This window comes from Anser brachyrhynchus (genome assembly GCF_964034855.1).
Source record: "Anser brachyrhynchus genome assembly, chromosome: 2".
Lineage (NCBI taxonomy): Eukaryota > Metazoa > Chordata > Aves > Anseriformes > Anatidae > Anser > Anser brachyrhynchus.
The window spans coordinates 109885953-109900717 of NC_137695.1; the positions used below are offsets into that span (position 1 = coordinate 109885953).

The 14765-nt window shown below is 44.0% G+C and overlaps 1 protein-coding gene across 3 annotated transcripts; it reads right to left on the reverse strand.

Annotated features, from left to right (window-relative positions):
* Nucleotides 1–7343: 7343 nt before the first annotated feature.
* Nucleotides 7344–14765, reverse strand: LOC308190485 (myosin regulatory light chain 2, smooth muscle minor isoform). 3 transcript variants are annotated; one of them, XM_080581966.1, is made up of 4 exons: nt 14552–14765; nt 12434–12632; nt 12060–12221; nt 7344–8283 (listed from the first exon to the last, which is right to left on the reverse strand). In XM_080581966.1, the coding sequence occupies exons 1-4, from the start codon at nt 14576–14578 to the stop codon at nt 8111–8113; spliced, it is 561 nt and encodes a 186-aa protein (XP_080438092.1). In that variant the 5' UTR covers nt 14579–14765; the 3' UTR covers nt 7344–8110. The 3 variants fall into 3 exon arrangements, with proteins under 3 accessions (XP_080438092.1, XP_080438093.1, XP_080438094.1); XM_080581967.1 differs by lacking the exon at nt 14552–14765 and adding an exon at nt 13892–14078; XM_080581968.1 differs by lacking the exon at nt 14552–14765 and adding an exon at nt 13472–13671.

Sequence of the window (14765 nt, forward strand, 5' to 3'; positions counted from 1 at the left end):
AATTTAATTCTCCATGTTGAAACTTAATTACTTACTTTTGGGAAAGACCAGTTTAATGTCTTTAGTCAACTAAGTGGCTAAGATTCATTAAAAGGAACCCATGTTACAAATACCTCCATGCCACATTGCTTTTATTTCCAGGGATAAAAGTTTTCACCCCACAACCCCAACCAGCTACTGTTCTGAACAGATTTTATAGAGTCCCTTTCTCTGTAGCTTCTAGTGACAAAAGCTTGAAACAAGCCTTTGTGGATTGTGTAAGAACATGCCCAGATACCACAGGTGTCTGACGTCAGCCACATGCAGCAGATAAATGCAAGGAGATTCACCAAATAGAAATTTCAACTGCCACAGAGAGAGAATGAAGCAAATTGTATAGGAAAGTTAATAAGGTACTATTGATTGGAGGCTGAAACTCAAGCCAACTGTGCCTTTAAAAATAAATAAATAAATAAATACAAATTGTAAAAGCAAAAAAGTGTGAGAACAGTCAGGAAGTTAGGCAGAATTATACATCAGCCTGTAAAGATAAATACTGGAATTTTGCATAATGTTGCTGAAATGGCCTCTTGAGGTGATCCTTAGTAAATTCAGTACAATTTACCTGTTGAAAGAAAGCCCATGAATAGGCTTACAGGAGGCATGGAGGGATTAGGAGGAGAAAAAATAACTAAAATAAACACACCCTGACCTGTTCATAATAGCATCTCCCAGATGCTTTCCTTGCTTTTATAGTCACTTTTAAAACCACCAGTAGGTAACAACATTCCTGCCAAGGGTGTGTGCGAGCACTAAATCTATCGCAGGTAAGAATAATCCAGAATCAGTCACATAGGTGCAAAGTATCCTAGACTAGAAAGTGGTTGTGAAAATAAGCAGCTAGCACCCCCTCCTTTGATATTTGTTCTTTGTCAGCAATACTTGAGATCGGTGGTGGAAGAGGCATGATTACCAGCCTTGAAAATCTGGCATAGGGTGAGATCTTCCAGGCCTCGCTAATGAGAACATCAGCCAGGATAGTTTTCCTAGCACACTTAACTACTGCCCCCAAATGTCACGTTTTTTTTTTTTTTTTTTGTCATGTGTTGCCCTGTTGTTGTGCATCCTCAGATGTGCACAAGAACCTGATTTCATCTTTCAGCCAAGAGCCTTAGGTGTCTGAGGTTCCGACACACCATTTAGATACTGCCAGAGTTTTCAAAGTTGCCATTAAATTGCTCCTTAATCCTGGAAGTGCTTGAATTTTTATTCGCAGAAATTTGCAAAGCCTGCCCTACAGCTAATTAGCTGCTTTGAATCTTATCTCAAGGTGAGGCCCAAGGTGTGGTACACAAAGTAGGGAAGGGAATGCCTTTCTTGCTTGTGGGCCTCAACCCTTAGGCATGTGTAAAGCTTTTACCAGAAGGGATGCAGGCCACTGACATAAGGCATTTAAGCGCTTGCAAGAAGGGCAGAAATGCCAGGGAGGAAGGGGAGAGAAGAGAGAGAGATTCTGAAACAGAAGCCCGGATGAGCGGCTTTAGGTTGCTGAAGTAAGGGGCTACCTGAACAGTTGACAAAGCACTGGTGTCCAGCTATTAAAGAAGGCTGGCTATTGGGATTTGACTAGTCACCTCTCTGACCAGCTGCATGAGGAAATACTGCAGTGCCTTAGCCCTTATCGTCTCTCCTCTTTATGGTATTTTAAGCTTTAGTTTATTTAGACAGCTACTCAGTTGCCTAAATTCTGCATCCAGAGCTTGGGGCAGGAAATGTCAAGGGCAGCAGGCTGCTTGTATTGCAACAGGAACGGAGTAAAGGCTAAGTAAGTACTTCCTCAAACTCTCATCACTGTCTTCTGATTACTAGCCCATCCATATTGCAGCTTGCCTCCAAATTCTGCTGTAGCTTCTACTAAGTACAGTTTCTGCTAATCACACGCTTATAGCTAGCACTTCGTTTTGGGAGTTTATCCTCCTCTTCTGAGGTACAGGTTGCCCACAGTCATCTTCCAGTGAGTGAATCAGAACTCTGTGTTTTTGCAGTGTATTCCTTACTCATCCTTTTGTACGAGTTTGATGAATCCCCCTTCCTCTTAGGTCTGCGTGTGGTAGGTCATCCTCAAATACAGTTGTAAACAGTGCTGCTGCTGTCCTCTGCCTCACATAGACAAAGAGGCCATCAATAGATGGATGTGCTAAAAAGCACTAATAACAAACTATAGAATCACAGAATATCCTGAGTTGGAAGGGACCCAAAAGCATCACTGAGTCCAACTCCTGGCTCCACACAGGACCACCCAAAAATCAAAACTTATGTCTGGAAGCATTGTGCAATTGCTTCTTGAACTCCAGCAGGCTCAGTGCTGTGACCGCTGCCCTGGGGAGCCTGTCCCAGTGCCCGACCACCCTCTGGGTGCAGAACCTTTCCCTAACACCCAGCCTGACTCTCCCCTGTCCCAGCCCGATGCCGTTCCCTCGGGTCCTAAACATCAGAAAGACATGCAGTTTGCTTACCTATGCTTGTTACAGCACAGAAACTAGCCATTGTAGTTAATTTACAAGACCAAGTCCAATTAGTTAAAAAAAGTCAGAAAATCCAAAAGAAATGCTGTCTTCGGACAACTGAAAATAGCATCGCTACCTTTTTATTTTTCTTGTAATTAGCAGAGGAGGACAACAGGCAAAGTACAAGGGTTTAGATTCAGGCCAAGTTCCCCTTTTTGCCAACAGAATAGTAATAACAGTTAATCTTACAAATTGTTTTGCACAGCATATGGCTCAAGTTCTAATAAATATAAAATACCTTATCCATTAAATCAGTAAAAGAACCAGGCAAGCACTAACTACAGGTAGCTCTGTTCCACTTAATTCTCTTCCAAAAATGTATCACAAGGTTCACAAGTTTATCTTGCTAACATGAAACTTGTCAACTCCCCTTTCACCTGACTCCAGTCCCAGAGCTCTGAAGCTTGCGATGGCTGTGGGGCATGAAGCTGTGCCGGTTGCTTAAGGAACCATTGTGTGTGTGTGTGTTGGGGGGGAACATGCAATGACTGTGGGCTCTTTGTAGCTTTCTGCAACCATTTCAAATGTCACAGTGACCTGCAGTTATTTGAAAAGGAAGTTCCCAGCTGCAAGTATCTTTAATTTGCAGCTCTCATCTACTCATTGAAAGAAGCCTGCTGGGACTGGTATGCATCCCTGTTAAAGTTGTGTGAATACTTTTTTTTTTCTTTTCCCCTTTTTAATACAGTTTTACATACTCGTTTTCCGTGACACTTCTGATCTCATGAGGATTATATAGAAATTCTAGTTAGGTTTGCCTTTCACAGCTCACGAGTGCTACTAAACCAATTTTTGTGCTCAAGCAACGGGACGCAGAGAGTGGAACCAGAGATGAGTCAGCAGTCAGCTGAGGTGACTTGAATAGCACTCCGAACCATGCCTACCAGTAGGAGATAGATAGTCCGCAAAGGTCATCCCAAGTGCCTAGTATTTAGATTCAGTCACCCTGATGATGTGAATTCCCTTAGGACTCTGGTGCTTTTTAGGCCAGTCATCATCCTGTGTGACATTTGGATGTTGTCGTACTAAATACCTGCTGCTTGGTATCTGGATGACAGGGAAGAATGCCTGGCATCACTTGGACTTTGCCTGCCAGCCTGGCAGATGCTTCTCTCTCCCCGTCTAGGGGTGTTAGGCACTAAAATTAGTACCTATTAAAACAAGCACACTGAGTAAGGATCTGCTGAGTCTCATCAAGAAATACTGAAGGGAAGGGAAAGAGCCACCATTGCTCTTTCTATAGGAGTTAAGGCTGTAATTCACAAGCAGGGACAGCACAGCTACAGACAGCTTACAAAATTGCTGTCCCTGGTCCACAGGTAGCTGAGTTGCTCAAGGATAATCAGGAGCTGAGCCACAGCAGCTTACAGTGCCCAAATTAAAGCAGAGTAAGGTCAGTGACAAGCTTTAGGAGCTGTTACATTCACGGGGAGTGTGTTGGGGGTGTTAGGCCAGATACAGGATGTGTGAGACGGTTCCCTGGTGAGGCTCAGCTTCTCACAAACAGTCCTGGAGAGGAAACGGTTTATAAGCTTCAACTCATTTAAGGTTCAGCTCCGTTGCCTGTGCAACCACAGGAAACAAGCACACCAGCCCCACTTATGAATCATACCTTTTGGGAACTTCACCTTGGAGAGCAGGAAAAAGTCTGTCTTCAGGTAGAATTGATCTCTGTAATCCCTTCCCTTCTGCTGGGATCATTGCTTAAACGCCTTCATTGCCAAAAAAAAAAAAAAAAAAATAAAAGACAAAAAAAAAAGGCACAATAAGAAACACAGCTTGTGATGGTTCCACCCTCCCTTATTCAATTGTTCAGTGGTTTAACATTCAGCCTGAATGTTGTAGACGTAGTTTTAATTCTCTCTTCTAGCTGAGAGGACTCAAGGCCACATTTTTCTGGCCCTCCACTTAAGTGGCCTAAGTACAAACCAACTGAATTAACAAAAAAATGGAGAAAGACACAAACACCTTCATGTTCTCTTGATCCCTTTCAGTAAGAAAGAACACTGAGATTCTGCCTGGCTCTTACTGACACTGATTTTGCCAGGGCTGAAAACTACAGGTTTTAAACTCTATAAAACCAGTTACTGGTTCCAGACAGACAGGGACTTCTGCATCAGGGATGAGTGTGTGTGTGGGGGGGGGGGTTAAAATTTGCCAGAGAAATCCCAGGTGCCTGAATTACCCACCAAAAGCTCGTTTTATCAGGCTCTGGGACACGTTTTATCAGAGCAGTTAAGTGCCATAAAACTTGAGAGGGCAAAACACAGGCTCTTTTAAAGGCGAGGCTAAAAACAATAGCACTGGTGATTTACGGTTCGTCATCCCAAGACCAAGCGGAATATTGATGTTGCTTTGCAGCAGCAGAATCCTAGCCCTGTGAGCAAGACCCAGGGCTTATCTGTCGGTGCTTACTGCTATAGAGAAATACCAGTTGCCTCACTCTAAGTCTCAGCAGCATAGTTTATATCACCGATTTTAGTCTTTCGTATGTAAACAATACTATGCACACAAATAAATTTGAATTTGGGGTAGACTTGCAAAGCTCATCTTGCAAACCAGCACGGGCACTTGCGGAGATGCTCAACTAAGCAAGGCCCAAGCACTGTGCCTGGGTTTAGTTACAGAAGGTGACCGTAAGTAAAGCAATCTTTTTCAAACACACATCACACGTGTTTGCACATACACATCTGTAACAGCGGCTTGACAACGTCTCATTTAGTTCATCTCTGTACTGAATAGATTTGATGAAAGAGCCAAAATGCAGCGCCTGCGAAAGCTGTAACATGGCAAAACCCAGCAGCAATAGTCCTGGCTGTGATAGCTGCTGTGGGAACCGACTCTGTTTCCCTCTGCACGCCGCACCAAACGAGCTCTCCGGGCCTCCACAAACAAAACCCCAACCAAGGCAAACCCCACGCCGGCGTGAGGAGCCGCCGGCCCTTCGGGCAGGCCGGTGCTGGGGCTGCACTGCCACCTGCCGAGGGCCCCGAGTCCGGGAGGAGCAACCCGGGGATCCCGGCGGCACCCCCGGGGCGCGGGGGCAAAGGGGGCTGCTCCCCGCTGCTGGGCTGGGGTACACCAGCATGTATAATATACATACATAACCTGCCCCTTCCAAATATATTTATATATATACATATTCAGAAAAAAAAAAAAAGCAACTAAGAGAACACATTATCGAAGCCTTTAGATTTCTTCTTACATCTTCTCTGGTGTATTGAGCCCTTTTTCCCCCCTCTGTTTTTGGTGTCCTCCGTATTTTTTTCCCTGTAGGCCTACAGTTAGTGTCCTGCGGTGCTTTATGTGTCCGGACAGGTCCCGTTCTTTTGCGAAGGTAGAGGAGATGCATCAGAGCTGCTTCTGACAGGCAGCAAGATCTATTAAAAAGTATCTGGCAAAATGAGCATACCTCTGTCACATCCACAGAGGAGGAGGAGGAGGACTCCCAGCGCTCCCACCTCCATACAAATCAATGAATACCAAAAAGGAGGGTTTGTCCCAGGCAGAACGCAGTCAGCGCATTTCCTGATGCAGTAACACGCCGAACACCACGCTACTTCCAGGTCACAGTTGAGAGATTGAAAGATGATAGAGTGATAATAAATTGTTTTAGATGAAAATAAACCCACCCATTTGCAAATTTACACAGTTACTACAAAAAGGTTCCATATAATAGTATTTTAATGCCCCTTTACACCCAAACCTGTGTCAAGGACATGGCAATTCTTACTTTTTAAACTATCTACAGAAAAACAGTTTAACAACTGAGTGGTGGTTCCTACAACATTCTCCTTGTGTTATGGATCTGAGTACCAGCATTTAACATAACCAAGAGCGCTAGCAAAGAGCAATCATTTAAATCACCATACCATCTAATCCCACTTAAAATTCCTGCTGGTTTGAAAGTTTTGACTAGCTCAGGAAGTGTTTACTGCAAGAACATACATACATAAACACACTTTGGTATGGCTTTATAATGCCAGCAGACATTTCCTAACAGCACTTACTGTGTTGGAATTGTGTTTGGAACCGGACGAGTAAATATCCTTAATAAACCCTAATGTATCAAACGTGCTGCGGAACAGCATTTCCATCAAACCTTTTACATTCACAGCTTCCCCAGGATAAGCTAAAAAGGTGAATGGCTTTTATGGCATCGCCCTTCTCAAGAGCGCTGGTAGGTTATTCATGAGGCACTGTGTATCTCCAACACAGTCATTGGCCTCTATTGAAATGCAGTTTACGAAAGCAGCCTACCAAGAAAGAGCAAAACACTCCCAGCCAAGACAGTTCTGGATTTTGTAACCTGAATTCCTAAGGGGGAGCACTGTAATTCCTACAAGTGATGGAAGCAACTCGGATCACCATTTCTCTTCACAAAAAAAAACAAAACAAAACAAAACAAAAATAGAACCACAGGTGTTCAAACCATGCTGAAGATGCTTCAGGAGTGTTCTATCAGATCTGCCACGTGTTCCGTATCACACAAACTAGAGGATATAATGATGAGAAATGGAACAGAAAAGAATGCCTTCTCCTCACACACCCAAAGCAATATAGACAGCAGAAGTTCTCAAGATATATTGTATATAGTTTCATTTGGATTGCAAGAATAATGTATTTTCGGATAGAAAACAAACAGCATAGAGGCAGCACACCTTCCTTCTTCCTCCAGCCCCATTCTGTGTTTTCAGAAAAGATAGGAAGAAAGAAAAAAATGGTTGCAATGAAATACAGTGAATTTTATATCGTTAGTGCTGAGATCTGGTAAAAGGCATCACTCAAACACTGGGCTCAGACACAGATTTTTTTATTATTATTACTATTTTAAAGAAAGCACTAGAATTAACCATGTAAGGTTAAAAAGCAGTATTAATATTGTACTCAGTGTCAAGAAATGGAGTAGTTAAGATGGTAAAAAAACCTCCTCAATTACACCCATAGGATTTTAACATGTTAATGTGCAAGTCTAAGACAAACATCATTAATTTACAATGTACTAAAATTTGAAGGATGGGAATTTCTTCATCATGTATGCTCACAGTAGGAAGTGAAGTACTCAGTCACTGAGAATTGAAGTACTCGGTCACTGAAGTACAAAATCAGTATGCTTAAGTGACTTATGACTCATTGTTAAGGCAAAAATAGATAACATGGCTGTATACAGCTGCAAAAATATTTACAGATATGATTAGATAAACAGTCCAATTCTAGCATGAAAATGTTTAATGACATACTTAACACAGCAGTGTTTTATTTGAAAAAAATTATCATAAACTGCAAAAATCTAGCGAGGATGAGTAACACTGACATTTTTACTTGTGCCTCCCAAATCACCGATCTCTGTTCCTAAGCCTCTGCCACTCTAAGCTTTCCTTTCTCCCTGCCCATTTCCAGTCTTACTGCCAAGGTGCAGGTGTGCCTGAGCAGCCCCAGAGTACGCAGAGGCAAAAGCTGAAATACTAAAAATGTATGCAAAAGGTCCCAACAAGAAAAGAGGAAAAAAAGCAGATCCAGAGGAAGAGGAAAAAAGCGCTATCTGCAGGCATCCAGGGATTTGCTCAGTCATCCTTGTCTTTTGCTCCGTGTTTAAGGATGCGTGTGAACTCAATGTAGTTGAAATTCCCCTTCTTGTCGATCGGTGCCTCTCTGTAGAGCTCATCTACCTCCTCGTCTGTGAACCTGTCTCCCATTGTCGTCAGCAGCTCTCGCAGGTAGTCCTCTTGAATAAACCCTACAGGGTGACGTAAAGAGAAACACAAAAGGGAAGTTGTTTCTTAGCGAGTCTTCAAAAGCGGCACGATGAATGTACAGCCCCGCCAACAGACATGCAATTACCTAATACAACATGTAAGATGTGCGTTTGCACCAAAAGCCCAAAGTACTTCCCTAATTGAATTGTAAAGAAATTCTTTCAATGCAAAGGGGAGGGAGAGAACTTTGATGCATTTCATACATTTTTTTTAGAAGGCCTGATCTGCTGTGATCTAATAATATCTATTTCCTTATATTGATCTTCAGCAGTTCAAAGTCAAAAGACACGATCCTGAGCTAGGAACATGGTCACTACTAACCTTCATTATAAGCACTTCTCTTGATTGAATTCTATTTTTCTTGACTCAATTAGATACATTTGTGCATCCTCTACAAACGAGTTTCCTGTGGGGACTAAATAACCACTGGTTGGCTCTTCACTGCTGCACAGCGCCGTTGCTGGAGGGTTTATGTGGATGCAGTGAACTGCTGGCAACCATCCAGGGAAAGAGTTTCTAACAGAAAAGACTCGCAGACAGGATAGAGCAAGTTAACTCAGGAAGGAGGAAGAATGTTTACCATGGAGAGGTAGAGGCAGAAGAACTAGTCAAAAGAGGTAGGATATACAACGAGGTGTTCTGTTTTTGTTTTTTTTTTTTTTTAATGATAAAATGTTAGCAGATTTTAGAGGAAACTATCAAAGATATAAAAATGAGCGGCTGATGATTTTATTACTGCAAAGAAAGCTCTGTTAATTCAATTTCAATAGGTGGGCAGAACCACCAGCTGCCAAATAATTCCAGGAAAGTTTAGAGATTAAAAAAGGAATGTGCAAAATAGACACAGACACGAGAATGCAGGAACTGCTTAACATTGAAGTAAGACCTATCATGCCTTTACATGCACAATAGTTGCTTCCTTTGAGAAAGAAATCTGTTATTGAACTCGAGTTGGAGAAATATCAGCAACAGAACGGAGGTAGAAGTATGTTTCAAGAAGAATTTTTTTACTGGGCAGAACAGCTGGAAATCATAAGTAGACACCAACAGTGACTGATGTAGAATTAGTTAGGATGTGATTTTTACAAAAAAAAGAGTTCTGCTTTGGAAAGAGAGCTGTATAACTTAAGCAAACAGAGTTCATTAGAGAGAAAACCAAGAAGGAAATCAGGGAACCAAAAGGCAGTCAATGAGCATGACAAATTACCCTGGGGTTGGTCTGTGCTGCAGGGAAGGGGGAAAAAAACACCAAAAAACACAACAAACACATGTTACAACACATGCTAATTGAAAGAGCATCATATCCTAGTGCAGACAAGTCCATGATTAATGACTCCAAATGAAGAAGGCTAACAGCAATGTTATCATTTAAAATCAGGAGGGGAATGTTCAATTAGCCAGGCCCTACTTAATTGGGTCAAATTTTGCAGTCGTCTCTTTGCAGGTGTGAGTAAAGGGGGGAGGGGGTGACACGACAGGACATGACACAGACAAAACAAACTAAATACATTAGGCTTTTTCCTTCTGTAGTGCTACAGAGGCCAAATAGTGATGAGAGATGACATAAGGATTAGTATTCAAAGAATGCAAGGCCTTTCGTGGTACAAGTTTAGCCTCGAGGACTTAATCGCTTTTGTCTGAGTGGGTAGGTGTTTAAGCACCAAACTGGGTTGCCAGACTAGGCACACACTAAAAGTTTTAGCAGCACAGATTATAAAGCATAAAGTCTACCCACTGTCCCTAAACCAATCTCACACACAATTTCAACGTAGACAGGGAGTAATAAATTAAGGAAGCAAAATTTAAGACGCAGCCTTTGGCAGGCAGCACGAAACAGATGACAGTGCAGGATCAAACAGCAGACAAAAGTTACACCAATTTAGAAGACAGATATAAGCTTTTATACTGATTTCATAGTACTACTAGTTTATGTGACAGTAATGCTTAAGTAATATACCCAACTAGATGGACAATATAGGAAAAGTAAGTAAAAACAAGTACAACTGCTTTATCCTCATCAAGAAGATCTGATTTGGATTATTCTCCTTCAAAAGAACTACACTAATGTCGAGTAGAAAATCAGGTCCGTAACACAGACACATGGAGATTATTAAGTGAAAAGAAGGAAAAATAAAAAGAAACTTCAAATCTGAGTATAAAATGAGTAACAGGCACAGACAACATGGGTTCTACCTTACGCTTCATTTTTAAAAGTGCGTTTTGATTATTATCATTCAAAATCAATAAAACAGCATAAATATCTAGCATGTTTCCTGGTTAAAATTTGAGGATGGCACAAGACGTAAAACGTACTGTGGAATCATTATCTTCAAGATATCCTAGGACTAAACTAAAACATTTATCGTGGAGAGTTTAAAGACGATAAAAATCGATCTTATCAGTACATGGGGGCCTGAACTAGTAACTTATTATTTACATAGACACAGAAGGTCACTGTTTAAAAGAACGGGTAGCACAATCATTTTCTTTATATCCTAATTCACAGGCTCTTGTTTTCGTGCACACAAAAAAACCCTGTAGCACGTTGAGTCAGACTACCTGTGGAGAGAAAATAATTAACCTACTAACAAAACTTCCTTCTCTAGGAGATGGTAAAGAGATTTCCCTTGAGAGGGAGGAAGTCAATTAACATTTGAAAAGGCCTTACCAACAGAAAGCCTGTTTACCTACATCCCAGCAGGAAGGGGATGCGCTTTGAAAAGGCAAAAGGTGCTAAAAATACACAGACAGAAAACAGCTGTTTGAAACGGAATAATATATCCTTTGAAAGAATCTAGAGCACACATCCACGGATTAGATTGAAATATTTCGGTAGGCAGCTGTGAGAAAAGTTACAGGTGTAGCCAGCACTCTAGATGTGACTGCATGATTTCTGCACGCACTAGCACGGCAGCCCTGGTACTCCGTGACTGCACAGAATGCCCTAAGGATCCATCCCTGGTCGCTACGCAGTTCTCCAGAACCTCAGCCTACATTAGTAAATAAATAAAAGCCCAAACTCTAACTTCATGATTGCAGACACAGCCTTGAAGGTTTGATAAAGTAAAACTGAGCTCTGCATTTTTTTCCCTCCCACTTCCTTGCTACGCAAGTCAATTCAATGTCATTTCTGCCTTCTGGCCCCACCCTGTTTATCTCAGCAGATCACCACGGCTACAGCCCTTGCTGTGCCTTTAAAAGGACTGAGCTGGGCGTGATGGCGTGACACACGGTATTTGTCATCGAAGCCTAACACACACTAGGCAAGACAAGGGGTCAGAAGAAAGAGTTTATGTACTCTGGACAATCTGTCTTCAAGTATTAAACACATCAAAGATTCAGATGTGTCTACTGCAGGGAGAGGACAAACTCATCTGTAATACAGATTTCACATCTACTCCCTTTTAAGTGCCATAGAAAAATCACAGCTTACTGATTTGAATTTCTTACCTTCTTTGAGCAAATGCGTCGTATTTTGTACTTTGAGGAACATGCACGCTGCCTAATTAAAACACTCTTCTTCAAAGCCCCACAGAAGAATGTTACTACTAGTTCTCAGTGTGCAGCCAGAGCAGCCAGACAGCTTTCACTCTCACTTATTACTGAGTCAAATTCTCATACGTGGCAGATCATGCCATCTAGGATTACTGTGGAATACTTCATTTACAAAGGTGCAAAAGTCAGCCTACTAATTAGAAATCCAAATAAACAACATAAAAATACAATACCCCAAAGCAGCTGAATGTCACCCACATACCTGTTGCTTCTTCGTCAAAGCAGGCAAAAGCATTCCTGATTACATCTTCCGGATCGGTGCCGTTTAACTTCTCACCAAACATCGTGAGGAACATCGTGAAGTTTATGGGTCCCGGAGCCTCATTCATCATGGCATCTAGGTATTCGTCCGTTGGATTCTTTCCTACAAAGAAAAACATTCAGATTTGTTTTAGCTTTCAAACTGAACACAACAAAAGTCATCTGAATAGTACAATATAAACTGAGACACTTAAAACCCAGCAAAAGTCATATGAGTAGTGCAATATAAAGTGAGAAACTTATAAGCTATCCCAAATGCACTGTTTTAATTATAATAAATTTGCTTGACAATTGTAAAGAGAAAAGGGACATTACCAAGGGAGGCAAGCATGTCATGCAGGTCCTCCTTGTCAATGAAGCCATCCCTGTTCTGATCAATCATGTTGAAGGCCTCCTTGAATTCCTGTATCTGCGACTGATCAAACATCGCAAATACATTGGAAGTGGCGCGCTGAGGGCGCTTCTTGGTGGTCTTCGTCTTTGCTTTTTTGCTAGACATGTTGGCTGTTGGATACTAGGAGAGAAGTAAACAGAATAAGGTCAGAGTCAGGGCATAAAAAAAATGCACTAAGCTTAAAGCTTTAACGTTAATGTTCAGAAACAGAATACACCTCTAACACCCTTACATTTCCTCTCATCAGAGCCTATTTCCCTAACCAGGAAGTGCAAAATAGAAGCAGGAAATACAAATATCAGTCAGACTATTAACTAAGAAAAGTGACTAAAACAAGATGTAAATTGCACTTAATTTTCACTGTTAAAAGAAGCTGTTTTCGTCTTGGTTTCCTTCTTAAAACATGCATCTGCAAGAATGGAACTTTGGTCTCACGTTTAAAGGAGGAAAGTGAGGTTCTGAGAGCTGTTGTAAAGCTTGTGAAGTAACTGTACGGATACAGTGTAAGTGTGTGCAATATTAGAGTAAGGGGAAGAGAAACAGAGCTCAGTTCACATGAACAAACCCTGATGTGCCTATTGTTGGCAGTATACGCACTTATATAACAGTAGCCGCTGTTTTGTATGACAATGGGTCTCTATCTCTGCCTTGCATTCCCTTATTTAAAAAAACAAAACCCTGACATTAGGAGAACCGTGCAAGCTGGTTTTCTGCTGATACCAGTAGCTGCCGTCTGACCTCAATTTACTTCTATCCGTTTAATTTCACCTGAACCATGCTACAGGTTCGGCCTACCTGAAAGCTAGTCTCTGCTGCCTACTCGCTTAAGCAAAAGGGGAAAAAAAAACACCTCAGGGCTTTTGCTCGTCTCCCTAGCACAGGGTGTCTTCACCTGTGGCAGGCTGAGAGGCAGGGCAATGTCACCCTTCGGTCACTTCATCGTTCCTGCCGTCATTTACCTGTTGCTATGGCTTCTGCCGGGGAGCAGAGCAGCTTTAAGACAGAGGGAAACGGGGGAGGACGCCTTTATCCTTCAGAGCGAGCGGGGGCCGGCAGGGGGCTGACGGCGACACGGGGCGCTGCGCCACGCCTCGGGAAGCCGCCAGCAGCCAGCCAGCCGGCCGCAGAGAAACCCGCCCGGGGACAGCGCACGGCGCCTGAAGCCGCACCCAGGGCCCCTCGAAGAGAAATAAGGCGCATATATGCGCGTTATTTGCCCCCCGGAGGCAGCCCGGCCGCAGCCAGCAGCCCCCCGGCGGCCGCCGCCCCCCGCCGCCTCCCCTCAGCGGCAGCCGCCCCCCAACGGCCGCCGCCCCGCAGCCGCCCCCCGGCGCCCAACGCCCCCCCGGGGACCCCCCCCCGGCGCCCAACGGCCTCACCCCAGCGGCTGCCGCAGCGGATCGGGGCGGCGGAGGAACCGGCGGCGGCGCTTCCTGGACAAACCACCGCCCCGCCGGGGGCGGGCAGCGGGCCGGGCAGCCGCCGGGCGGCCCCCGCAGAGGCAGGCGGCGGCCCCGCTCCGCGCCCTCCCCGCCGCCGCCTGCCCTCCGTGACGGCGGCCCCCGCGGCGGAGGCTCCGCGGGGCGGCCCCGCAACCGCTCTCTCCCCCCCTCCCCCCCTCCGGGAGAGTTGGTGCAGCCCGGGGGCAGCGCCGCCGCCCCTCAGCGGGTGCCCGGCGGCGGGACCATTGCTGGAGGCAGGGGGGGAGCCGCTGGCCGGCCGCCATCTCAGCGCCGCCCCGGCTGCGGAGCCCCCCTCGGGTTCTCCACGCCGGGAGGTGGCTGCGGCCCCTCCGGGGGAGCGACCTCAGGCTTCAGAAAAATGTTGTTTAGTTCATAAAAGGATCTGAAGTATTGCCAGTTCGGAGGGCTGCGCTGTCAGCTTGCCGTTCTTTCATCCCCTTTCCTACCTGTCACCAGTTTTGCTGGTATACAGCATATTTATGGTAACTTAGTAACTAAATAAGAAAAGGGAAGAAAAAAAAAGATCAGAATTCTGCCAAAATCACCGATTACACTTACAGATGTTTCAGTACAGACCTTTACAGAAGTGTAGGCACTGCACATACTGAAGGTAATACATCCTCTGGAAGCTGTGGTTCCAGAGTTGAAGGGGGACGCGTTAATTGCTAAAAGGCCCAACTTCCCTTCCCCTTCCCACCCTAAAACAGAAGAGCAGTAGCTCTTCTGGGCTCTGAGAAGTCAGCCTAATGAGCTTCTAAGGCTACTCCCCTGAAGAATTTTAATGTCACTT